The sequence below is a fragment of the Chroicocephalus ridibundus genome, chromosome 19 (assembly GCF_963924245.1).
Source record: "Chroicocephalus ridibundus chromosome 19, bChrRid1.1, whole genome shotgun sequence".
Classification (NCBI taxonomy): Eukaryota; Metazoa; Chordata; class Aves; order Charadriiformes; family Laridae; genus Chroicocephalus; species Chroicocephalus ridibundus.
Window position 1 is genome coordinate 5,201,792 of NC_086302.1, and position 26,260 is coordinate 5,228,051.

Genomic DNA, 26,260 nt, shown 5'->3' on the forward strand with positions numbered 1-26,260 from the left:
AGGAAAAAAAGCATCCGGAATTCCTTTGCTGGACTCCTCCAGTGGTTCCCCTCCTCACCCTTGTTCTTTCAAATGTTCAACAACTTCGCTCTTTATCTGAGATACTTATTCTTTATCTGAGTGAATCTAAAATACAAAGTTATTAATGTTACTAAATGCTTCTGCAGTTTTAAATGTCAGGCGTCCGGTGATCAGTCAGATACTCGGATTATGGCCTAGACTCGGTCTGAAGGCAGTTCAAGCGCCCTCTCTTTTTGTGTGTATACTTGGTTCTGTGTGTATCTGGTTTTCTGTTCTAGAATTGTATTGCAAAGGGTACTGCAGAGACTTCATAGTAAGTGTAAGAAGGCAAATCAAATCCAGGTGGCTGGAGAAGGGGGGGTGCATGGAATCACGGAAGTTTTATTTCTGCTCTGAATGGGTCTGTGGCGTTGGCTTGGCTCTGCTGTAAAATAAAACCCTGAAGCTTCAGATATTGGTTTGTGTAATCTACATTGGTACTTAGCATGGCTGTATTTTTTTTTTTTTCTTTTTTTTCTGACCTTCAGAAGTGCAGAATGGAAAAACCTCTACCAATGGAGTGTCGAATGGCATCCATCTCCACAGCAATGGCTTCCGCTTGTCTGAAGGAAGAGCACATGTGAGGTAAGGGGACCAGTCTACCTACATGAAAGCCCTACGGCTTTGTTCATGTCCTCTTCCTCTTGCTAGGGTTAGATGCTGCTAAACAAGGTGTGAAGTGCGAAGCCATTTGGTGTATTGACTTCATTGTCAAGCAGCCTCTGGCCTAGGAGCTGTGTTCGCTTCTGATAAGCGGGCTATGAGCAGGAGTCAGATCAGGCAAGAGCGTCCTGGGAGAAATGCTGTCCGTGAGGATTTTTGCCCTCTTATGATGAATTACTGCAGGCAAAACTAAAAAAATGACTTTTCAGGTTGGGAAGCAACGTGTTCTGAGTTGTCCTGACTGGTTGTTACTTCCTGGCCCGCAGGAACTGTGTCTTGGTAAATGGGAGAGGCTGTCAGGTCGAAAGAGCCTTGCTTCCCTTTGTCATTTTTTTGGGCACCTGCCTGCTGCAAACTGAACTGAAGCGACCAAAATTGCATTACGACAGTGACTGGAGCCATTGCTCCTGCAGTCTGCACGTGAGCTAGGAACGGATGGAGAGCCCTCTTCCGTGGTTCCTGCTGCTTGCTTTCTTTAGGAGCAAAATGCAGTTGGGGCGAAGCAGAAGCAGGCTCGAAGCACATCTTGCTGACTGTTTTTCTTCCAGCTGATGACACATGGTTAAAAGTCAAGGCACAGTTGCTTAATACCATATATGGGTAGTCTAGGTTCCACCAAAGTCACTTTGTTGAATGTTTTCAGCTTGTTTCCTCTAGATGGCCCCTCCACCACAGCAGCGGAGACGTGGCTGGAATTTTGGGTTGCCTGAGCATGGGCCTTGGGCAGCCCTCTGAACTCCCCGACGCGTGGTTTCCTTCTGAATTTGCATTTGGTTATACATTGCTAAAGGAGGACTGGAAATGTTTTTTTTTTTTATGCAGTCAAAGCAAAGATGTGTTTGTGAAGTCTGAGGCATTAGATGCTTAAAATACACGCTGGTCAATTTTAGGTGGGTGTCTGTATATAAAGAAAAAATGGAAACAAACAAATGATAGTCAAAAAGAAACCTTCCTCCTAAATTCAGGTTCTTCAGGTACATGGTCTCTTCTGCCTTTTTTTTTTTTTTTTGGAACTTTTGGTTTGCTGTGACTTGCTAAGATAGGACAAAACACTGCAGACGTTTAACTGGAGTTAACAGAGCATGTGAGACTTAACTTGTGCTCCTTTCTTCTTTCCCTTCAGTCCCCAAGTGGAGTTACCTCCATATCTGGAGAGAATCAAGCAGCAAGCCAACGAGGCCTTTGCTTGCCAGCTGTGGACTCAAGCCATCCAGCTATACAGCAAAGCAGTCCAGAAAGCCCCCAACAATGCCATGCTGTATGGAAACAGAGCTGCTGCCTACATGAAGCGCAAGTGGTAAGGAAGCAGAGAGTATCAAAGAGTTTAGTGTCACAGGTGCCTGACCTCTGAGAACCACGTTGTCCTTGTTGTCCACTGCGAAGCACCTGGGCTCCCTCTGCGTGGAGCAGGGTTGGGGTTATTGGATCAAGCAGTAAAGTGCGTCACCTCTGGCACAGAACACGGGGAAATTAACAGCCACAGGTCCTGCACAGGCAAGCACAGCTGGTAGTAGCTCATCTTTTTGACTACTGGCATGCTGAGTAATGTTCTGTTCCTTTCCTGTCTAAAAAGAAACTAAAAATCCACTTCTGAGTAACAGCATTATGAGTGTCTCCAAGGCTGTTTGTGTTTCGTTGGATAGTTCTGATCTGCATTAGAGTACGGCTCTAAATTTGCTGTCAACAGATGAGGTAATGGTTACTATGCTTTATAACTTCCTATCTCATGGTATGAGGCTGTTGCAGGACTGCCCGGAGTTGCTTTGGTTGCTGCTTTAGCCAAGCAACTAGTCCTGCAGATAGTCAGACGCGTGACCTGGCGGTTCCCGTGCTGCCCCAGCTACCCCACACTCTCCCGGACTGGAAACAAACCTCTCCGAGGGATCCGGGGAGGTGGCGGCTGGTGCCTCGGCATCTGCGGGAGGTTCTGTCTTGGTTGTTGCAAAATATGCTGTTAGCCTCTGCAGTAGGTAACGTCTTCTCTGACCAATAGCCAGGGCTGCAGCTGCAAGATACAGCTCAGTTATTTTGGTATCCGTCCCCTTGAGCAGAGTGCGACTGAGTAGCATGACTTGCCATTAACATATTTAAAATAGCTGTGGTCCTTCATCTACATTTGCTTTTGTGAGGATATCCTTCTCCTCTCCCTGCTGGAATCCACAGGATGAATTCTCCCATCTTCTTGCCAAGATAAAGAGCAGCCAGCAGTTGTTGTGACTGTTGGTAACTGGCCTACTGGCTGTTTTGCAATAGGAGAGATTTGGGAACTGCCTCAAAAAGACCTCAGTGTTCAGAGGGAGAAGAACAATAGTTTGCGATTAAGGAATGGAAGGCAGAAGCTGAGGGCTGATCTCATGAATGGCATTTTTCTTATAGGAAACGTTTTTCCCAAAGGATGTTGGCAAATCTCAACCTTTCTGTGTGTCAGCTAGTGCTTTGCTACAGTTTTCGGTAGCAGGAAGACGTGAAAATATATGCACCATGGGTTTCTGTGGCATGCAATGATTAGAATTTAAATAGTTCGGAGCCGCTACCTTCTCAGGTGCCGAAAAGACAGGGCACTTTACTGCTAGGAACTGGCGTATGGCAGAAGGTGGCTGGGATGTCACTGAGGAGGAGGGTGAAGTCGTTGGACGGTGACCCACGCTGAACCACTGTGCGGCTCTAAGATGTCCTTGGCGTTTGGAGCAGCACCAGCTGTAGGCCACCCCGCAGGGCTTGCTTTGGTCTCGTTCTCTGAGTAACAGAGAGATCTAGAAAAAAAGGAAGGTCTGTAATTTCCTAACCTCTCCTTGCTCATCTCCCTTCAGAGGCTACTCGTACTCTGCAGCGCTTCTGGGGCTGTCCTGTTAAAGTTTGCTCATAAGAGCCAACTGCATCACTCCGCAGGTTGCTTTTAGCAGCCTGTGTTGACAGTGCTTAGCTGGTTTCTAGTTAGAGGATTTTTGCACAAGCTGAGTCAAACCTGTAACAGTGGGAGAAGTCAGTGCCTGCTTTACAGCTCCACGTGTCCATTTTCACACCGCTCTTTTGGGCTGTCTGACACTGGTAGTTGAGGCTGAAGGATTTTTGAGGGTGAAGGATTTTTGAGGGTGGCAAAGCAGCTAATAGCCCAGTCAGCCCTGAAAATGTGAGACACCCGTCTGTCGTCGTAACAGGTAACTTGCATTCCCTCTTTCTTTCAATACAAGTGGCCTGATGCTGTGCATCCAGCCTCCGAGATTAACACAGACACGGTGCTGCAAAGATATCCAGCCTCCGGGATTAACACAGACACAGTGCTGCGAAGATAGCCCTCCAGAACCGTGGTGGTTATGCTCTGCCACGGATCTTGTGGACAAGGCATTCCAGCTTCTGTGTGCGAGTAAGGTGTAGTACGTGGCCAATATCCACCTAGACAGGAGGCAGGATTAGGCTGAACGGTTTGCAGAACACTCTTGTGGCACTGAAGAAGCGCTGCTTAGCCTGTAACCCAAAGACCTGGAGCTCCCTTTAATGAGTAGAGACACAGGAGCCCCCTGACAAAGGTTCCATGTGATCTCAAATGAAAATTGTCGTCTCGTGGGAGGTACAGGGCAACTCACCCCCTTCCTTACTTTGGTCGGTGCAGTGCACATAGGTTACAGGTGTGAAATGTTGTTGTTGTTATTATTAGCCATCATATGGAGACTTGGCACTCTCTTAAGACAGATTGTGGGGTGTCTGAAGAGTTTAGGCTCGATGCTGGTACACCAGGAGTATCGGCCCTGGCTGACTTCTCAGCCTCTCTCAGTCTGAACTGAATACCAGCATGCGAAGCTTGTCACATTTCTCCTGCTTCCAGGAGAAGCTCCCACAGCCATGGAGCTTAGGGAAATCAAGCGTAGTCTCCAGTAACTGTAAATAGGATATAAATATCCATTGTGATACCAGTTTGCTATACCACTTATTTCTAAAACTTCAAGGTTTTTCCTATAAAGGTGAGAAAAGACTGCTGCTTTAGGCATACATCCATCGGGGCTATGAAGCGTGGTGGTTCTGTAGCTCCTTCTTGAGGGCTACAAGTGGCTGTGACTGTGGACAGGGAAACGTGCTGCCACGCTGCGCGTCCACAAAGGGGCACGCGTGAGCTGCCGTGCTCTGCCGAGGCCCTGCTCGCCTTCCAGGAGAGGCCTTGTGTCTGCTTGGCCAGAGGGCTTGTGCATCCTCCATCTTCAAAGGACTTCCCTAAATGTGTTCTATCAGTGAGCTCTGCTCCGGCGGATTTAAAATGGCAGGTCAAGACTTGCTGGGCTTCCCTGCATGGTCGCATTACAGGGCTGCCTGCGCGCGTGTGGAGGTGGATTCGAGAAGCTGGGCTTGGTCAGATGGTGCCCCTGGGAAACAGCAAATGCTGTTAGTACGTGAGCTTGTGGGGTGTCTGCTTGCAGAGAGAGAGCTGGAAACAGCGAGCTTTGGAGGAAAATGGGGGCTGGGAAACGGCAGTGGAAAATGTAAGCTGTTTCTGCTTGCGCTATCTAATCCAAACCTCCCTTTTCTTCAGGGATGGGGACCATTATGATGCTTTAAGAGACTGCTTGAAGGCCATATCCTTGAATCCATGCCACCTGAAGGCCCATTTCCGTCTTGCCCGCTGTCTCTTTGAACTCAAGTACGTGGCAGAAGCACTGGAGTGTCTGGATGACTTTAAAGGGAAGTTCCCAGAACAAGCACATAGCAGTGCCTGCGATGCACTAGACAGGGACATCAATGCCGCCCTCTTCTCCAAGAGCGATAACGGTGAGTGCCAGTGTTCAGTGGGGTTCTTCAAGGTTATTCTAAAATCTAATGATCGGACAAGGGTTTTTCTCCTTAAACTGCCCCTCTGAAGTAAAGCTCCAACTTCTGAGAGAGATTGATTGTTACTGTGCACCAAAACTGGCCTGAGCCTGTTCTTTCCTTGCGCCTGGTCCTGGTTTGCTCTTGAGCGAGAGTATGATAAAGGGAGTCTGATGTACCCAGGAGATAATCTGGAAGGAAGCTTGTGCTCTAAGCCCCGCTCCCTACTGGAATTGTCCTTAGTTCTTCTCTAAAGCTAAGGGTTGGGATCTCCTAGGCTGCTGTTTGCTTAGAACGTGTTCCTCCCCGAATTGTGACGAGGGAAATCTGTTGTCCTTCCAGCTGAAGACAAGAAAGGAGGTGGCCCCATCCGACTGCGAGCCACAGGCCGCAAGGATTCCATCTCAGAGGATGAGATGGTGCTGAGGGAGCGCAGCTACGACTACAAATTCCGATATTGTGGCCACTGTAACACTACCACAGACATCAAAGAGGCCAATTTCTTTGGCAGGTATGTTGGCAGAGCGTAATAGGGATGCAGGACAGGAGTGTGAGCAACAGCAGAATGCTCTCTTCCATCGGATAAAGCCTCACGTGTAGCCCCGTGTGACTGTTCATAAAATGACGCTGACAATGGTTTGCAGGGTTGAAAAAGATGACAGAAACCTTCCTCCTTGTGTGGCTGCATGAATAGCAGGTTCAGTAGCAGATCCACAGAGGACCCGGTTGGGCTAGCATTTCAGAAAAGCCATTTGGGATTGAAAACATGAATCCTGGGGCTGGAGGGAACCAACACAGAAAGCTTTATCTGGATCCCTAAGCGTGAGGGGTGGCAGCCTGCTGATTATAGACGCCAACTGAGATTCTCGTATCTGCTAGAGACTAGCTTTGGCTCTGAGCTGTGATCTCCAGTCTCTGCTCCTCTCACCCTAGCAATGCACAGTACATAGTCAGTGGGTCTGATGACGGCTCCTTCTTCATCTGGGAGAAAGAAACCACCAACCTTGTTAGAGTGCTGCAGGGAGATGAGTCGATCGTGAATTGTCTCCAGCCTCATCCCAGTTACTGCTTCCTGGCCACCAGCGGCATTGACCCAGTTGTACGACTGTGGAACCCTAGGCCAGAGGTAAGACCCACACTAAAAGACCGTCTTGTTGTCAGGAGGTGTGACACACACCAGTCTTTCCTACTGGGATGTCTTGAGAGTAGCAGCAGTGGTAACAGCCCCTCTTTGGTCCTGGTGCTGTCTTGCTGAGTCCTCTCCCTTCTTTGTCTTGCAGAGTGAAACCCTCAATGGCCGCGTGGTAGTAGACATGGAAGGTGCTTCCCAAGCCAACCAGAGACGAATGAATGCAGACCCGCTGGAGGTGATGTTGCTGAACATGGGGTACCGGATTACAGGACTGACCAGTGGTGGGGCTGGAGGCTCAGATGATGAAGACAGCTCAGAGGGGCAAGTCCAGTGCCGGCCCAGCTAAAACAGAACTGCCTCTCCTTCCTCTAATTGTTTGGCTGAAAGGGAACCTAGTTTCCTTGGTCCTGGACTTTCTCTGATGAATGACTGCACTGTTTCGCACTATGCACAGAGTAGGACAAGCTGGCAGGGGCAGGAGCGGCCGTCTCTTTAAACCATCGCCACCACCTCCTCCTCCTCCTCCCATCACGCTACTGAGCAGCATGGCAGTGCAGTCCGGGGTTTGCCTTTAGTGGAATTTAGTCCCAACCAGGGGTCTTTGAATTGTCTGTAAGCAGTGTGAGCTGGTGATTTATTCCCGGAGCTGCTGAGTGATCTGGTACAGAGGATGTTGCCTGCATTCATGCATTTGCAGAGGGGATGTTAAATTCCTGAATAAAATACAAACCTAGGGCAGGGGTTATGGAATGAATTTACTGCAGTGATCTTGGTCTTGAAAGCTTGACTCTGCTTTTGTGCTACCAGCCTGTCTAGAGGCCCCTGGTTTAGAGTTGTTGGCCTTGAAACACCTGGTTTGTCCCATAACATCTTTCTTCTGGCTTCCATCTCTAACGCGTTGTCACCAGACGTGGCTGTGTTGTATTAAGGACGGGATATTGCCTGTCTTGTCCCTGGGCATGTCTTAGTTGATGGATCGGTGAAGGCACTGAGTATGTGCAGCTCAACAGGGCAGGATGCGCTTGCCCAGCTCTGACACTTTCTTCTGTGGTCTGTGGACCCGTGGAGAAAGGTGACAGCAATGGAGCAGGTTTGATCAGAGGCCTAGGACTCGGGTAGCTAAAGCTACTGAGGAAGGGGGCTGGTAACAGCACTCTTTCAGACCTTCTCTCTCCGTTGCCCAAAATGTGTGTGGCTGTATTCACCTTCTCCTCTCCGTGCCACCTGTGTTGGAGCTGAGAACGTTGCCACCACGTATATGTTGCATCTAATGTTTTGAGCTTTTAAACAGCAGCATTTTTGTGCAGTCAGCTGCTCTGTCTCAGCCAAGGTGGGCCTTCTCCGCCTCGTTGGTGTAACATCTGATGGATTCGTGGTCCTCTCAGGAACCCTCCTTCCTCTTCCCGTTCTCCGCACACTGACTCTGGCTGCACGGCCAGGAGCACACCTAGAAATGCAGCACTGTACTTCCATTCCTCCCCCTCTCGTGTAACATGCAGTCCTGTTCTCCCCTCTTGCAGTTGCCAAACACTAAATATCAAATAGATCTTACACAGCTGTGCAACAACCGAATCCGAAGAGGTTGGTTTGGTTTTTTTTCTAGGACTATCAACTAAGACCAAAGAGCCCCTGGAGATCTTAACTGCTCTGCGCTGTCTCGTATCTCTTACCGCTGAAGGTCTGAACATGCTAGCCTTGGTCCCAGGGGTGTGCGATGTGTGTCTGGGAGTGTGTGCGCATGTGTGTCTGCTGCATTAGGGCTGTTCTTCCATGTGGTGCAATCCCTGGTCTTCCTGTTCCTGCTGTGGAAAGATGAGAGGCCTCCCTTTCCTTCGCTGGCTGCTTCTGGCTGCCAGGCGTTGATGAGAGAGACTGCGCAGTGCTGGCTGATCAAGGTAACCGGCTTCCTCTCCCTTCCAGAACAGTCTCTACGAGATGAGTGAGCCTTGTGCAGGAGGGAGAGAGGTCACAGAGGCTCAGAGCTGGCAGCGTCTCTCCAAGGACACTGTTCCCTGCATAGCGAGATCCCCCGCGCCCCCCTTGCAATCGCAGTGGAGCTCGCTGGGACCCGATCTCTGCCCCTCAGACAAAGATGTCCATCTGCTCTTTCACGCGTGGGTGAAAAGGAGCCTTAGCGACCCCCGCTTTTGTGGGGGCATGCCCCTCGGCAGCCAGAAAGGATGGGCTACCCTCGTGCTCTGCTGAGCCGTGATGGCAGACTCGCCCTCCCTCTTCTCCTCCTGAAGCAGAGCTCTCCTGGGACAGATTGTCACTTGGCTGCCGAGGGCACGTTTGCTTGTTTTCCTGCAGTGCCAGCTTGGTAGATGGGACTATTTGCTGAGTTTACCTGTTTGGATGTGTACAAGCTCCCCCACCCCAGGTGTACTCTGGCACTCAACGCTCTTCAAAACCCAGAGGCAACTGAAAATTCGTCTCACTTGGGTGGCTTTTTGACATGGTCTGGCCTTTTCTTTTTTTGCTTAAGGCTTTTCTACTAGACGCATCCTCTTTTTTGTTGGGGTTTTTTTTTTTTTCCCCCCCCTTCTCCTCCCACTCAAACTTTTTTTTTTTCCAGCTTTCAGTAGACAATGTCTGCAGACTTTGATTTTTAAACTGAGAGACTGAGATGGAAAGCTCTGAAAAGAACAGACCTCTCCTTCCCCATTCACCTTTTGCTGTGGCAGCTATTTTTTGTTGTTTTTACCCTTGTGAGACAGTGCAGCTCTTTTACCTGCCAGTTGCAGTGTGAAAGCTACAAGATTCCCTGCCTCTGCAGTGGATTGCTTTTTTTTTTTACTGGATGCTTTGGTTAAAAAAAGATAAATAATAATGGGAGAGAAGGGGAGAGAAAAAAAAAATATCTTTCCGCCTCTAGCCCCTTTTCCCCTTGTCGTGGGCAGATAACCTGCTTTGTCGCTTGTTAATGAGGAATTTGTATTTATTGGTGAAGGAAAAAAACATGCTGGGGAAGTAGGGAGAAGATGTTGCTTTATTGACCTCTGCTGTTTACTTCAACCCCCTCTTTGGGAAAGCTTCTTCCTGCTCTTTCTGGTTAACTCTTTCTAGCCTGGGATGTGCAGGGATGCCTCCTTTATTTTTGTATTCTAGCAATGGGCTCTCCGTTAGGAGACTCTAGGATTCTCTTAGTGTTGCGATGACCGTTGCTTCTCGCTTTTTTTCAAGTACTAAAGATGATCATCTCGTAAACTTTGCCCCTGCGGTTGTAGAGGTAACACACAAGCCTTACTGCCCTCATTAGAAGGAGCAGAAAACTTGTTTCTCTGGTCCCTGGAGGAGAAAGGGTTAAGCAATTAAACAATTCTTTGTTCTAGTTCTTTCTTGGTGTCATTTTGTTTGGGGGGATTGTCCTGGCTTTGTTCTACCTTTCTCCTCTGTGGAGGTGGGTGGAGGGTGGCCTGGTTGGGCTGGATGTTGTCTGTTCAACAGTGCTGCTTCCTGGAGAACGGAGGTCCCAGTAAACCTGAGTGGGAAGGGGACTGGGCAGCCGGGAACGCGGCTCTAAGCTGTGGTGGCCACTGGGTTAGGGCTGATGGTGGTTCCTCCAGGCATGGGAGCTCGGATCTGTCGGTGGAGCAGCGTCCACCTCCGGCTTGGTTTAGAGCTAAAGCTGCAGACGTTGGGGTGGGGATGAGAACGGCTGCCTGGGGCTCGCTGGGGAAGGGAGAAGCACGGAAAAAAAGATGAATGGTGCTGTAATGGAGTTAGTTTCTCTGAATGGTGTTTTGTCAGGGTGGGGGAGAAAACTGAAAAAATCCTCTTTAAGTCCCTGCTGAATCCAAGAGTTACAGTTGAGCGAGGGGATGGTGGGAGAAAGCTGAGTAGGGAAAATGAGCCCATCCTTGCCTTTTAGCTCTTCCTAAATAGCCTCTTGCCCTGAGAAAGCAGAGCCCTGGTGGCTTTGGCTGTGGGGCAGGTCACCTGCCTGAGTCACCATGTTACTGGCTCATCTTCAGAGATGTTTCTGCTGTCGGAAACAGCGCACTTATTGCCTTAAAGTGTCTCGCACTCAGTGCGGTGTGTAGGACATCAACGTTCAGACCCAGAGACGAGCCCTTGCTAAAGGATATTGCGAACTCGCTTTCTCCTCTGGGCTCCTGCTGCAAAACCTCCCAAATACTTTCCTGCCCTCCAAGCTGCAGAATGTCAGGCCTTAAAAGTTAGAAAACCAGTCTGCAATTTTCAGAATCCGTTTGAACTCGTCTCTTAAAAAATTCCCGTTGGACACCTTTCAGCTGAAGGCCTTTTGAGGCCTCTTCATTTTGAATCCTGTCTGATAGAAATTACTGCTTTAAAACACAGCTCTGCTCCAACAAAGCAATGTGCATCCACAGCTGGAATTGGTAATCAACTAATTAGGTCAGATCTTGAACTTGAATGGTTGGACAAAGAGGAAGCGTGGAAAGGGAAGCCGAGGGATTGAATCGTGGGTGGAAATGGCTGGAAGGACCCAGAAAATGAGTTTTATTTGTAATTTGGGTAAGGGAATTGGGTTGAGGAGGGAGAGGAGCGATGTGCTCTGGGCTGCGGGGAGAGGAACGGTCGCAGCCCTACTCATGAGTTCACTTTTCTCTGATGTCGCCATTCGCAGTGCCAGGAACAAGTCTGCAAAGGGCTCAAGATGGCTTCTGTCTCTGAGCAAAACGGGAGCAGGATGTCAGAAAACCGCCCGCTGTTGCTGCAGCGAGGAATTCGGTCCTCTGCGTGTTGTGCTCCTCGTAGCTTGTTCAGGCCTTGCTGCTGCAGGAGGTGAGACTGATCGGGAAGCCCTCCGGGGCTGGGGAGGAGGCGAGGTGGGTCTTTTTGGGGATTTTGTAGCTGAGAAATCATCCTGACCTGCACTTGGCTCTTTGAGCTCTTCCACCTTGTGCCCCGCTTCCCTGAGAAACCGGTGGCTTTCCCTTTAAAGATAAAAGTTGCCCTGTGGATTGACTCTGTCAATTGGAGGGGGAGAGAGAAGGAAATGTGGCTTTCAAGCGACAGGGAAGCAGAAAAGACCTGAAGGTTAAAGCTGAGGGGTGAGATGGCTTAGGGGCACGCTTTATGGGGTGGGTGGCTGAGCCTGCGTATGATCTTGCGCTCGTGAGTAGCACCATCATCAGTACAGATGCGAGTGACGTTTCTGGTTCACGCGGAGCGATTAGAGGCTGTCAGATTGCAGCAGGCACAGACCACAGGAAAGGAACAACAAAAACGCAAAGCAACCCACCCCAGCATCACCTCCAGGGCGGGGGAAGGACGCCTTGGTGTCCTCCATCAGCCTGTGCCTCGGTGACATTTTAAATAGACTCCTGCACGCGGTGTTGCCTGCTGCTGCCTCGGTTGTCAATGTCAGAAGGGGGAGGGGATCTCTTCCTTGTTGAGTGGTTTGGTTCTGGCAGTCCCTGTAATGTTTGAGCTGTCACAACAGGGAAGGTTCCCAAGGAAGCCGCTTACTGAACAAGAGCTGGCTGGGTGCCTGCTTCTTTCAGACTCAGAGATGAGCCGGGGTAGAAAGGGGAGGTAACCGAATCCCTTCCGGGCTGAGCTCCAGCTATAGCCATGGTGGCGTACGCTTGGACAAACCCAAACCAGTGCGTGGTCTGGGCTGCTTCTTCCCGGAGCGGACAGGCTCGGACAGGCTCTCCTCTGGGAAGGGCTTTGCATCTCCAGGGTGCGAGTGATGCACCGGCACCTGCAGCGAGTAGGCAAAGATGGTTGTCCTGAGGATGATTTGGGCCGATGGGAGGTAGAGCTGCTTCCTTGCTGACAACGGGAGAGAGGAGCCATGGGTGGCAAGGCACCGGCAGAAGTGGGAGTGAAACCTTTTGTTTCTTGTCAAATGAGAGCTCGCAAAAACAATGATGGCAGTATTCCTGCTCTGTACATCGATCCAGTATTGTAGTCAGGCAAGATAGCTGCAATAAAAAGCCCGTCCTTTAATTTTATGCATGGAGAACTTCTTACCTGCTCTCCCCCCCTCCCCGGCCCTGGTTCCACCCCCCCACCCCCCCCCCGCAGTTTCTTTTCCAACTGCAGCTATTTTTCCCTGCTGACTTCAGGTGTTTTGTATTCTGCTTAGATCAATAGCAGTAGAACAGCAGCCGCTTTCCAGTTGTCACTAGGAAGACCCTGCTGTCAGCTACAGCTCACCCGTTTTCTGCCAGTGCGGTACCGGGGATGAAGAGCCCTTCTGCTTGCCTGACAAACACAAAGGAAAGCTGTGCGGTACAGGAGTGCTCTATTGATTTTTATTTTTTTTTTATTTTTTTTTTTTTTTTAAATCCAGCCTGTGGAAAACAGTGTTCTTCCCCTGTTCCAGAAGCTGGGTTTGCCTTTCTGCACTGGGTTTAAGAAGGAATAAACTGGGCTGTCTAAAATGCCTCCTGCCCAGGCGGGGAGGGGAGGGTGTGTGGTGGCACTGCAGGGAGATGCGTCCTGCTGAGGCTGTCGGCGTCATCCTTGCTGCGTGGCTTTGCCAAGGGAGCTGGTCCCTGGTGATATGCTGCTTAGCAGCCTCCGAGTCACAAGCAGGAAGAGCAAATCCATTGCCTAATCCGACAAATGCGCCAGGACCACATTAGCTGATGTGAACATTGGCCCCTATTCATAGATTTTTTAACAATCTCTGATATTTATGTTAGCCTGGAGCAAATCAATGCAAGTATTTTTCTTCATCGAACAAAAAGTGTTCGCTGAAACACACACAACCTTTGTGCGCATCTTCCTTCCGAAGTGCCAAAATAGGAAGCGTCTGTTAGAAACCAAAGCACCAGGCATAGGCTTTGCTCTCAAGGGTGTCTGTATTTCCTCGGCATTCTCTTTTCTGGAACCGGACTGTTTTGTGAAATCCCTCACCGTGGGATCCCGAGGAGCACGGTCTCAGGCTCTTGATCAGCTCCGCCGCAGTGACGGGTCATGCTGAGACGATGCCCACGCTACAGCTGGAGGTGAGCTGCTGGGTGGAAGGCTCTGCTTCCATCCAGATGCCTCCGAAGCAGCCCTCCCTCTCGGAGGGGCTGCCCTAAAACATGCTCTAGACTAGGAAATAAGGTGGGATAGTAGATGATATCTTGAGGGCGAGGAAATGTAGTCTGCAGTGCATTAATAAGCTAGTTGAGTTGAAGCCTGACTACTCATATGATGAGTTAGCACGTATCGAGGGCGGGTAGGCCACCTCTAAACTAGACTGTTAGCCAATGCTTTCTACTGCCGTAGCGGCAACTCCAAACTGGTGTCCCCTCTGATGTGCCTCTGCTGTGGGCGGAGGTTACCCGTCTCCTGGGCTTTCAAGCTGGAAGCTTCACTCGTCTAAAATTCAGCGAGTGTGTAAGTGCCGTTCTGTCCCCAGAACGGGGAGTACATTTGATAAGTGTGGAAGGCCGGACTTTGCTCAATAATTAAGCTAAGTCAGGCAATGGAAAGCAGAACGCATAAAGTAGAGGTAAGAAGGGTCTTTGATGAAGGAGAGAAATTTCAGTAAAAAGTGAGGCCATTATGTGGAAGCTGTAAGTGATGCGATGTTGGGAATGTGGCTCTGGCAATTAACAGGGTTTGCTAATAACAAAAGCCAGCACCTGCTTGCTCTGCCTTGCCTCTGCTGGAGCTACGAGGGAGGAGGAACCCAACCACATGCAGGAAGGGGCCAAGACTGTTTAATTAGCAAAACCCCTTGGCATTGTGCTGTGTGACACCGCAAACTGTGCTGGAGAACTCTGCTCACTCCGGGCCTTGAAGGGAAATGCAGCTCCAGGTCTCTGGGAGGAGGAAACGAGCAGCTTCCAAGGAAAGCAGGGAAGGATGTGAAGAGGAGAGTGGGGTCTGGATGCTCGGCTGGGCAGAACGTACCCGTCCTGGGTCTCCTGGGCTGGGGTAAGCGATGTCCTCCCTCTTCTTCCCTCTAGTTCAGCGAGTTGTCACTCTGTACTTTGCCAAGTGTTGCGGTGGGTGGAAATCTGGAATAAACATCTTTCTTCTTCAGCTTTCTCGTGTAGTTTGAATTAAACTTCCTAATAAAGCAATTGTTATTTTTCTAATCCGATTCTCTATTTGTAAATGCTGTTCCTCCCCTCACAGTTCCTTTACCGCCTGCTCTTTTGCAGGAGGCTTCCTGTGTGATAAATATTTCTGCTTTTACACTTTTCTGAGGGCGTGGGGGGTGGGGGGTGTTCTACCTGGCAGCTCCTGGGGATGACTCTTCCAGGGATGAAGATGGGACGGGGATGACGGGGAGAAGTTTTGCTGCCCAGGTTGGTGTGGGCGGATCTGCACAAGGTAGGTGTGTGTGTAAGGGGGAAGGTACCTTCCTAGAGGAGCTTTACCAGAGGAGTTCCATGGTGGGTGAGGCCTGCGACCCTTCCCGCCCGGCTCCCGGGGCCCTTCCACCCTTTGCCCCCGAGGTTTTTCCAGCCCGGCCCCCGGGGCCTTTCCTGCCTGGGGCCCTTCCAGCCCGGTCCCCGAGGTCCTTACCGCCTGGGAGCCCTTCCCTCCCGTGCCCCTTCCAGCCCGCTCCCCATAGCGGGCAGGGCCCGTCGGAGGAGGCGCAGGGCCCGGGCCCAGGCTGCGGGGAACCCTCCGGCTCCCGCTTCCTGGTTACCGGCCGTGCCCGGAAGCGAAGCGCGGTCTCCAGGAAGTGACGCAAAGGCGTCGGGCACGGCTTGTGTGTGGAAGCCGGGAGGGTGGGGGGGGGGCGGGCCCCGGTGATGGCGGAAGCAGAGGCCAAGATGAAGCAGTTCAATGGCGGCGGGGCCGGGCTGGACGCCGAGCGCGGCCGCTTCCCCTACTGCGTGGTGTGGACCCCCATCCCCGTCCTGACGTGAGTGCGGGCCCCGGCGCTGCCGGCCCCTGCTCGGCGAGGCCTGGGCCTGCGCCTCCATACCGGGGGAAGGCCCAGGGCCGGGGCACCCCCACCGCCTCTCCCGGGGTGTTCGTCCTGCTGCGGGGCTGGCGGGAGCCCGGCTCTGGGGCTGGCAGACCGCGGTAACCGGCTCCCTGCCCTGCCCCGGGGCAGGTGGGGTGCAAGGGCCGCCTCGGGATGCTCGGCCTGCTTCGGGGTGACCGGGTGCCAGGCCGCTTCGGAGGCCATGGAGGACTCAGTCCTTGGGATAAGGCTCTCCTCTCCCCGCAGGGAGGGCGTGTGTGGGGAAAGCTTCGGAACGAGCGGGCTTGTCTCAGCAGGAGCGGGAGTGGAGGGGATCCAAGGAAACGTGGGAAGTCTTTAATGGTTTTGCCGCCAAGGTTTGGCCACGGGGAGCTTGGGCCACCTTATGCCTCGAGGAGAGCCTTGGTGCTTGGCTTTTAATAAATTAGAAGTTGATTTGCTTTCCCAGTCTTGTCGGCCAAGTGTAAGCAGGCTCCAGGGAGAACTTCGGAGTTTTTTGTTGGTCGTGGGAAAATGAAAAGCTGTAAAATGTGGCTTTTGGGGTAGTCTGGGAACTCAAAGGCTTATTTTTATCCCTTCCTCTTCCCCTCCCGTTCAAATCAGGTGATAATGTTTACTGAGCCAGAGCTGAGAGTCAGGTAGAAGACGTGGGCTGGTCTGTGCCAGGATTGGGAATGGCAGCGCAACTCTCCTCGGCGAGGAGAAGCCAGAACTTTCTTGTTGCTGTCTCGCATACAGCTACAAACCACCACTGGGTTTTACTTCTTCTCTTTTTTGCTTAGAGTTTCCACCTTAGTCTTTTTCTGGAGGATTTTCCAAGGCTTTTAACCTTCTTATGTCCCGCTAGGACTGATGAAGAGAGCTGTTTTGCTGCCAAAGTCACTGGGCATCCTTATTTGTTTGTGGGTTCATTCCTCGATGAGCAGTGGCATTGCCCCGTTGATTTTGTTTTGTAGCAGAAACTTTGGTGGTGTTATTTGGCAAAATGTCTCGTTAGCTTGCATAATAGCTCCATTTTCTCCCTCTGACGTTTCCTGTCATCCTTGGATTTGGAGACTTGAAAGCTAGTCAGTGCTGAGAGGAGAATTAAAGAAAGGAAGAAGTGCCTAGACCTTTGAAGGTGGCAACGCTGTGACAGCGTTATATTCAGCTGTACCTTCTGGCTGATAAAGCCTTGCACAGATAGCGAAAGCGTCTGGCTGCTTTGTGTCGCACCAGATAGGGACGTGCAGGGGGTAAGTGATGCAGGCACAGAACATCAAACTTTGCAGAGCCCTTCCTCTGCGTCGTAGGGTTGTGTTACCAACAGGAGCTATATGTTATTTATAACCTCAGCTGCGCTTATCGGCGCGTATGGATTGTCTTTCCTCGTAGCATCCAACCGCCTCATTCCCTTTATATTTTTGATAGTTTTAGGATCTCTAATTGAGCAGTGGCTTGTGAATCTGTTTCTGTTTGGCGTTGCTGTAAACTCTTCTGAAATATTAGTTGCTGCGCGCAGTTCCTCAGGGAGAGAGGGGTGAGAAATCGGAGAGAGGTCAGCAAACTTGAGAATGGCGGAGGATGTGGGAGAGAGCTGTAACTTGGCCTGAAGTATTTACTTCTAAGAGATGATGATGGAAGGAGGTTGGGATATAGATCTGCTCCCTGGGGCTGTAAACATCCAGCGGGGAGGAGAGGGTCTCTGAAGCATTGGGACCGATTAGGGAAGGGAATATTCTTCCTGGAGCCAGGAGCCCCGTTTTCTGTCTGGGGTGCTTAAATCTAGTTTGCCGTGGAAAGTTGCAGCGTGGACGGGAAGATGGGTAGGGTGACCTTATTTTCAGTTGTTGAGGTAGAAAGTACAATTAAATCTCAAGGCAGTTTCTCCTGGATTTGACCTTTTTACTTGGGTACGCAAATGGGTTTGTTCTAGGAGACTGGGGCTCGCTGTACCCTGGCCAGGGCCGCATGTAGTGCCGGCCTTTGGAGTCTTGCGCTCTCCGTAACTGCAGCCTCTCACGCTAAAATCCCCCATCTTGGCTACCTCACAGATGAGCTAACTCTAGACGTGCTTGTCGACACAGCTTTGGGTATTCCCTGCCTGTTTTTCTTTTGCTTGTACCTCTTTTGTGTCTTAACCGCTCTTTGCCTGGCTTTGGCTCACCTGCTTTCGTCTCTCAGCTGCGTATCACACGTTAACTGTGCCTGTCTGTCCCATGCTATGCAGTAGGTTGCACGGCCGCTCCAGCAGTCTCCTGGCAGCATGTTGCACGCACTCGGTGTGATCGGGGGGCAAATATCTCAGCCTGACGGTTCGCTTGTTGCCTCGGTAGATGGCTCTTCCCCATTATTGGCCACATGGGAATCTGCACGTCGACTGGAGTCATTCGGGACTTCGCGGGGCCGTACTTTGTCTCAGTAAGTAGATGATGGATCCAGGATCCAGATCCAGAATCTGTGCTTGGTCTGCTTCTCACCTTCGTTGGTGACTTTGAAGCCAACTGTCTTTTGCAGCTCAAAATTCTGCAAAATAATGGCTTTAGATGTTTCTGAAGCTCACGAATCTTTGCTGTTACTCTGTGGGCTGCTGTCCAGCGGAGGTCATTTGGGAGATATGGTAAATAGTGGCTAGTTTGGTGAGCAGAAGGGGAAAAAAAGTATAGTTTAGGCTCTGAATTGGGAATTTTGGACCTAAATTCTCTTGATTCTGAGTAACAGAAGCTGCCTTCCAGCTTCCTCAGCATACCTGTTACGATCATGCTGCTTAGCATCAGGTATGTGCCAGTCTTCTAAACTGCTTTATAGTCCGGTGGATTTCTAAAGTAAGGGAGTTTTAATTTGGGATAATTACTACTCTTAATGGATTGGGACATTTACAACCTTGAATTAACAAAGTATAAACAGTGGGGGAAAAAAAACAAATGCAAAAACCAGGGAACGAGGTACATATACCGTGGATGTCACCACGTATAGAGTATAAATATACTCGTGCCCAGAACAGGAGTATGAAAACAATTGGAATCTAAATCCGGACACACAAATAAGATTGGTGTCTTGAGACTGCTGAGGCAGTGTGACAGTTTTATCACTAAGCGATCGCGGGCTGTGAGGCCTTCCAGCAAGAGGCATGTCATGAATATTGCGCGGGGTTATCCTCTTGAGACGTTTTTCCTTTTTTGTAGGAAGACAACATGGCATTTGGGAAGCCAGTGAAGTAAGTGCTCTTGTTAGTTTTTATTAAACTAACCAACTGACCTGCAGATGTCCTTTAATTCATGGAGACAGATGTGCTATAATATTGCTTTTCTTGTTGTTCGGAAGCCCTAATTCAAGTGGATGGCTACTGTGTCTCTGCTTTTCAAGAAACCACGTTAAATTAAATCTATTTAGAAGCGTGACAGCAATGTAATGGTATTAATAACTGGAGCTCTATGGAGCCTTTATTTAAAAAAGAAAAAAGGAAAACAAAAGGCTAAAACGTTTTAAGATAATGTTAACAACAAGTGCTCCAAATAAATACTGTCTGTGCTGTACTAATGAACTGTCATCACTCACATCCTGTTAATGATTTTCTGGGGGGAGGAGGAGAGGTGCCTGGGTTTTGTGTATCTGTCACATCAGGTTTACGTTTTGAATGGCCTGAAGGTTTCACATCACGGGACACGAAAGCAGTTCAGAATTTTGTCTGTGCCCCTGAGCTCTGCGGTTTCTCTCTGGGGCGCTCTGGGGCTGAGGGTGCTCAGCGGTAGTTTCTGCTGCCGTCTGCACCGTACGCTTGTTGTGAAGAGCTCGGCTCTGTGGAATCCAGAGGTAGTGGCTTTCTCCAAGTCTTTTAAGCAGCTTCCAGCTGGGAAGAGCAAGAAGTTGTAAAGATGCAGCAGTAATGCAAAAGGATCTGTTTTCATCCTTCTAGGTACTGGAAATTGGATCCCAGCAAAGTATACTCCACCAGTCCCAACGCGTGGGACACGGCCGTACACGATGCCTCGGAGGAGTACAAGCACCGCATGGTACGGCTCCGATGCTGGTGTCCTGTCTGTGTGTGGAGGAACGTCCCCCCAGGGTCTGGGTCCTTGCTGGGTCTGCACCAGCACAAGGTGCAGAACTGGGGAGCCTCCAGGACAAGATTTCTAATCCCTTGCCGCTTTTTCTGTTCCAGCACAACCTTTGCTGTGATAACTGCCATTCTCATGTGGCTCTGGCCTTAAACCTGATGAGATACGATAACAGCACCTCCTGGAACATGGTGAAACTCTGCTTCTTCTCACTCCTGTATGGGAAATATGTAAGGTGAGCTGAGGAGCAGTCTAGATTCAGCAGGCAAAAGGGCTCTGTCTGTTCCTTTTGTTCTTCTGCACCCTCCAAAGCTTCAAACTGTCCCATGGAGAAGGGAGAAACATCTCTCCCCCCACAACATGTGGGTGTTTGGTGCTGGTAGGTGGTACTGGCGCTGCGCGTTGCCTCTTAGGAAAAGAACCAAGGGTGATTTCTGGGTTGCACTGGACGCTGCTCCCAAAATACCGTATCTGGCAGCTAATTTAGGGTGCCTGGAATTTGGGAAATGCTAGCTAAAGCGAATCTCGCTCTCTCTTGTCTTTTGGCTGGGTTAGGTCAGAACATAAGGTCACAGAATGGCTTGTCTCCAAGGATTGCTGGTTTCTGTTCCCTCTCTTGAATCTTGTTTACATAAAAACTAGTCAGATTTCCAGCTGGCCTGGAGCTTCCAACTTGAGTGGAGAGGGGAAACCCCAAGTTTTCCGTACTAGAAAGGGCACTTAATCTCCATTTCAGCTCCTTGTGCCTGAAGAGGAGATTCTGCGATGACTGCCTTGCGCAAAGCTTTTGAGTTGCTCCGCTTCTGTTGGGTCTTCCCTGTTGCGGAAGAGCTTCTCTACCAGCTTTCAGGCAAGCGTGGGCCCTGCTGTCTCAGTTAAATCCACCAGCAGTCTGAATAACGAGGCCTGCAGTAACAGGATTTCATTTTTTGTGGTCTCCTGTCACCCCTCCTGTCTGTGCAGGTACGAAACGTGCTCGTCTTCAACCTGAATTTAAGCTGGGAGGAGAGTCCAGCCCTATTGTCGATGATACAGTTATTTGTGGACCTGATTTAGTCTAAATTTTTGATGCAGACTGAATCTCTAGGATGTGATGTGTGGCAGCACCAGCAATGGATACGGAAGTCAGAAGGGCATCTGTCTCCCTCTGATTTCTCCAGTTATTCTCGCATCTTTCTCTCCCTCTTGTCTTTCTCTGCTGGTTTCTTAGATTTAAACCCTCGTCCTTTTTTCCATCTTGCAGCATAGGGGGATTTGTGAAGACCTGGCTTCCCTTTATCCTCTTCTTGGGGGTGATCGTGACCATTGTTCTGACGCTTCATTTGCGGTGATGGCAGCTGTGAACTCCCCATTCCATGGGCACACGAAGGAAGAAACTGTGACTGATCCATCGAGACGGAGGCGTGGGACTCTGGGAGGCGTTTTCTGGGGAAGGTGGCAACTCCGCTCCATTGTAACAGCTCATCTTTGTTTCCTGGAACTGGCTTCTTTTCCTTCTGTTTTTGTTCTGTCGATGGTGTCTCCCAGTGTCAGGGCTCCGGAAGCCTCCTGCTCTCTCCCTGAATGTGCTCCCTTTCTGCAATTGGGTAGGTAGAAACGCAATCAGGAAAGGAGAGGTGTGGGCACCTTCGCTTTCGTTGCGAAGTAAAGCCGCAAGGCAAACCCTGCCCGCTGGTTCAGGAGCACAAGCAGATACACCTTGTAAGGTTCTCTCTGATCACCCGGTTTCTTCCTCTTGGCAGACTTCATCAGGTGCTTCCTCAGATTTCCTGAGCCTGCAGGAAGGAGTTGTTGTTTCCCTGTTGCACGACTCTCCTGTAGCACGGGTTTCAAAGCGGAGGTGCGGGGTTCCTCCTGGGGATGCGGAGTGCCGCAGCACTCACTGATGGTTCCCCCCCAGTAGTGACAGAAAGGTGTTGACGGCAGGACACTCCTCTGAGGAGACACGCAGAGGAACGCTCTGTAGCAGGGCAAATTCATCTGGTCCTGCTGGTGAGCCCAGAAAGGCAGGAAAGTTGATCGACTGGCTTGGGTACGGCTCTTCAATAGCCTCTTGCAGAGTTGGGAGTCTGCTGCTCAGTCCCTTTTAGCTTGTGCCAGAAAAAATACAGCTTCCCTGCTCCTGCCTGTGCTCTGAATATCTAAAATTGTCGTCGCACATCTCACAAGCCACTTACTTTCCTTTGATCCCCAGTACGTTGTGTGTCGTGGCATATCTGAGCCTGCGGAGGTGGCAGCAGCGGCAGGTGCAGGTTTCTGGGGCAGAAAGCTTAGCGTAGAGTTGTGAAAACATCCGTGAGAGCAGCACCTGAGACCTGAGCTTAGTGGGGCCATCAGAGATTAAAAGAAAAAGTGATGGGGCTGGAGAGCATCCATATTCTGGTTGGGCTTTGCAGCAGCAAACTGGGGCACCGGTTTTCTTGCGGCTGGTTCCAGGATGGTGGAGGAGAAGGTCTGTTTACTTCTTTGGCGTGCTTTGAAGAGCACACCTGGGGTAAAAGTGCTTTGCAGGACTGGCTTTGATGTGAGAAATGCCGGTCTGGCAGCGTCGGCGGGCTGGTGGGCCCTTTTGAGCCCCGGATCGGGCAGGAGGGGTAGCAGGGGGGGTAGGTTGTTCTTGAGCGCTAGGCAGGAAGTGAATTTGGATGTGACCCAGAGCCTCTTCCAGGACGAGAAGTCCCGGTCTGTGTCTGCTGAGGCTCTGGCCTGCAGATGCTGCTTTCTGTGGGGCTCTGAGCCAGGTGGCTTTTTAAAAAAAAAAAACTTGTGGCCGAAGGGTTATGTGCAGTTGAGCAGATCCCCCCTGACTGCAGGGGAAGGAGAATAGCTTTTCCACTCACGCTTTGAAAGGCCAGCTCTTCACTTCCGTATGGATTTCCACCTCAAGGAGTGCTCGTGGCTAGCAAGAAAGCTCTTCTCCGCTACCTGCCATCCCTGCGGCTTCCTCTGGCTGGGAAGCCCCTTCAGCGTCACCACTGGCTCTCAGATGTGTCCCTGTGCGCCTTCCCGTCCGCTTCCGTCTCTCCAACTCCTCTAGCCATATGGGAGGCTTGGGGGCTCCTCTTGGGCCTCTTGATTTCTGCATTTCCTCTTTTTCCTCAGTCACTTTTAAATAGCCCCTTAAAGCTCTCCCTTCTCCCTAGCATCCCATTGTCTCTCTGTCCCCTGGTGCTGGCCTTTCTGGGGTGGGTGGAGGTGTGCAGACCTCGGCGCCCTTCCCCGTCTGCCTGGAACTGAAATAGTCGTTGGTGTCTGCTCTGTACAGTCGTTTCAAGCCTGCGTGGAGAGCGGGCTGGAGGGTGCCGGGCCTGGGGCTGGTTAGAAAGCCAAGATCTTGATCAAAGAGAACCTTACGATGAAAGGACGGTGTCTTACCGAGCTACCCTGTGTTGCTGTGCTCTCCACCCGCCGCGCCTGCCGGCTAACGCGCCCCAGGAGCAGCCAGTTGAACAGGAGAGATTAGTCCTTTGCCTCTGTTTTTAATTTGAGTGTGATTTCGCAGAGTGACTAGCCAAGGATGCGCTCAGAGTCCCTGGCCCCAGGGCCGAAGCCAACCTGTCTTACGCAGTAGCAATAATCTAGAGACTCTTAGGCCTGTCTCACACGTTGATTCAGTGTGTTATCGATAAGCTATACAAGCGTTGCCAAAGCTGAGACTTTGAGTTGTCAGGGGAGGCCGGGAGCGGAGCTGCTGGCCACAGTTCCCGCTCCTGGGACTCCTGAAAACGTGTCGAGTGCCATTCCCCACCGTGAAAATCCTTGTTGTTTGCTCCTGATGCTTTTTACCCGATCTGGGTTTGAAATGGAGACCTGTGGCGAGCAGCAAATGGGCCTTGTGCTCGGTTGGCGTGCTGGCCGCCGGGGAAGGGCGGCAGCGCTTCGCCCAAGTCCTGGTTGAACGGCCCACCTGCTTCCACCGGCAGCGATGGAGGATGGCTCCGGGCGTCTGAAGGAAACGCAGCTAATGGGAGAGCCAGGCCCAAAGCTGAGGTACTGCGGAGCCAGCCCGTGCATCTGTGCCGGACACGCAAAGCCGTGCTCGCGCAGTGAAGGATGGTGCCCGCGGAGGTCGGATGCTGGGAGAGGCGGGTGGGCTGCTTGGATTTATGGTCTTCCTACGCTGCGGTAGTGTCAGCCCAGCGCTGCGGGAGTGCGGAGGGACCCCGGTGCGGCTTGCCAGCGGCGCTGCAGCCACCAGCGGCGGTCGTGTGGGGAGTGGGCTGCTTCCTCTTGGCGTGGGAGGTGGCAGAAAGGGAGGAGGGGGGGGATTAAGGAATGTCCTCTCCTTGCAGCTTCCTTCATCTCACCGCCGGCTTCTTCGCAGTGCCCCTTTCGACTAGCCACATTAAAGGCTGACTGTGTCCTTCACCTTCCAGATGCCCGTGTTATGCTCCGCTCCTTTCCCCTTTGCACGTGCTTGTGCTGCAGAGCTCCGTGGCTTTGCCGTTGCTCTCCGGCGAGGGCGAGCCCTCCGTACCCTCATCCTTTGTTCTCTTGATCTCTGTGGGGCGCTGGATTACTCTGTAAATATTTAAACTCTGCTTCTGTGGTTTCAGAATCCTGACGGTAGGGGAAATAAACTTATTTCTCTGGATGTCTCCGAGTGCCACATCTCTTATTGTCGAGAGGCTTTCCTCCTTCCAGCTGGGAGCAGGGTTGGTGTTTCCCGCTGCCCCACTGAGCTCTGGCCCCTCTCCTGCCCCAAGGCAGCCCCCAGGAGCCGGACCCCGAAGCTCCCACCCCTTTTCCTTGATGAACTTGCCCTTTGTTCTGCTCCAGGGCAAAACTCCCGGCCCTGTTTTCAGACCTGCCTGTTGGGAAGGGGGGGTTGGTGGGGGGGCGGGGGGGGGGGCAAGAGGAACCCAGTTGCCGCAGCATGGGAAGAGTTTGCAGGATTTAATGCTGGGTCTTGAAGCTGGGGACCTGCTGAGGGTCTCTCTTGTGTTTGGGAGGAGGAGGGGCTCTGCTTTTGCTCTTTGCTGCTCTGCCTGGCCCTGGGCAGGGGGCTGCTGAGCCTTTTGGGGAGGGGGATGCTTTTTTAGAAGATAAACCCCCTCTTGCAGCCTGATCCCGGTGAGCCGTTCCCTTTCCATAGTCCTAAATCTCTGGCATCTCTCTCTTCTTGGAGGCTGGGCTCCTTTCCCCTGCCATCTTCCATTTCCCTGCAAGCTGTTGGGGAGGGAACGCGTGTGCCGGGGCCAGGGCTGCCAGGAGCAATGGAGGAGCGGGAAGCAGAGCGGGATGCAAAGAACCGGCCTCCTTTTTCCCCTCTCCCAGCAGGATACCACTGCCTGAACTGGGAGCGAGGGAAGCTGGGCCTCCGAGTGCCGTAGCGATTGCTAATGCGGCAGCCGATTTTCCGTTAACATCTGATATCCAGAGGCCAAAGCTGCGCGGTGGGGGGAAGTAGATCAGCCTTAAAATTAGGTTGTGTACGAGGCTGGGGGATTTAACGGCGCAGCCATCTTACAAAACGCCACCTGGATCCTCTCCTGCTCGGCCCCTCCATCCAAACCCCGCTGCGGCTGCGTTAACTCCAGGCCCTGCTTTGGCTCCCGGGCTGCCAAACGGCAGCGGGGGGGTGTGGGAGGGGGGAGGCAAAACGGCAGGCAGCCTCGGAGGGGTTTATCCCGCACACGGCTGTCGCTGGAGCATGAGGTGAGGATGCGAAACCCCCCCCCCCGGCAGGTGCTCTGCCCCGGCGTGCGTGGCTCCGTACTGCGGTCGCCGTCCTGCTGGCTCCCTGCTCACCTCCGCAGCGTGGCGGGATTTTTTTCTAACCCCCTTCTGCTGCCCCGGGGGAGAATCCAGCTGGAGGTGCGTGGGAGCCGAGCTGCACGGTTCGGGTCATGGTTTTGGGGGATTAGAGGGAAGCAGCCAGGCTGGATGTGCCAAGACAGTCACACTCGGGTGCCCCGGGGTGCTCACAGCTCTCTAGCGGCGGCAGGAGCCTGGTCCCTGCCAGCCTTCCTCCTCTCATTTCTCTCTTCTACCTCTCAGCGGGGCCAGCCCAGCCCCGGGAGGGACGGAGGCTGCTGAAAGCCTGGGAGGCTGCAAAACGGAGTGGCAGGATCCGTCCCGACCTGCCGAATGGCCTGAACCGGATTATCGGAGGGCCCTCGCTGCCTCCTGCCCCTCTGCCCTCGCGCGGGATGGCCAAGTGTGACCGACCCACCCTGGTAACCACGGTGCGGGGGCTTCATCAGCGCAGGGAGAGGGGCTGCGGGTCCCCGGCCTCCCCGCGGGGATGGGGGAGCAGACACCCCATCGCTGGCCGTGCCACCGCCACGGGGCTGGCGTGGAGCCGCCTTTGAAGGGGGGGGTCACTTTGCTGCAGCTGGCGGGAGCCGGAGCTGGGGGGGACCCGTTTCTCATCCCCGTAGCGAGGGGGGGGCATCAAAGGGCTGCCTGGGGAGCAAAATCAAATTGCACTTAAGCTTTTGCACGGTGGAAGCTTTTGAAGACGCCGGTGGCGGCCGTGGCTGGGCTGCCTGTGGCCGTGGTGCCTCCGAGGCTGCAGCTCCCTCCTCATCCTCAGCCCCCATATCGTCCCCGGTCTTTAAGGGGGTGCAAGACCCACCACTGCGGCTTTTGATACCCGCGTCTTCCCGGACAGGCCTTGCGTGTTACCCCCAGCCAGAGCCGAAGGTGGAAACGCCACGAGGTCCCTGCTGGATTGTGGGGATTAAAAAT

At 52.0% G+C, this 26,260-nt stretch overlaps 1 protein-coding gene across 2 annotated transcripts in view; it reads left to right on the forward strand.

The window, feature by feature from the left end:
* The window catches only part of LOC134525334 (WD and tetratricopeptide repeats protein 1), a 43,158-nt gene extending 18,997 nt beyond the window's left edge, over positions 1-24,161 (forward strand). The window contains exons 11-21 of one of the 2 annotated variants that reach the window (XM_063356118.1): positions 549-645; positions 1,847-2,020; positions 5,246-5,481; positions 5,863-6,031; positions 6,454-6,646; positions 6,801-6,973; positions 17,846-17,930; positions 18,695-18,726; positions 19,426-19,522; positions 19,672-19,802; positions 20,811-24,161. In XM_063356118.1, coding sequence (XP_063212188.1) covers positions 549-645; positions 1,847-2,020; positions 5,246-5,481; positions 5,863-6,031; positions 6,454-6,646; positions 6,801-6,973; positions 17,846-17,930; positions 18,695-18,726; positions 19,426-19,522; positions 19,672-19,802; positions 20,811-20,898 — 1,475 coding nt within the window. In that variant the 3' untranslated portion in view covers positions 20,899-24,161. Of the gene's footprint in view, positions 1-548; positions 646-1,846; positions 2,021-5,245; positions 5,482-5,862; positions 6,032-6,453; positions 6,647-6,800; positions 6,974-15,310; positions 15,465-17,845; positions 17,931-18,694; positions 18,727-19,425; positions 19,523-19,671; positions 19,803-20,810 lie in introns of those variants that run through there. The other variant, XM_063356117.1, reaches the window with a different exon arrangement.
* The last annotated feature ends 2,099 nt before the right edge of the window (positions 24,162-26,260 follow it).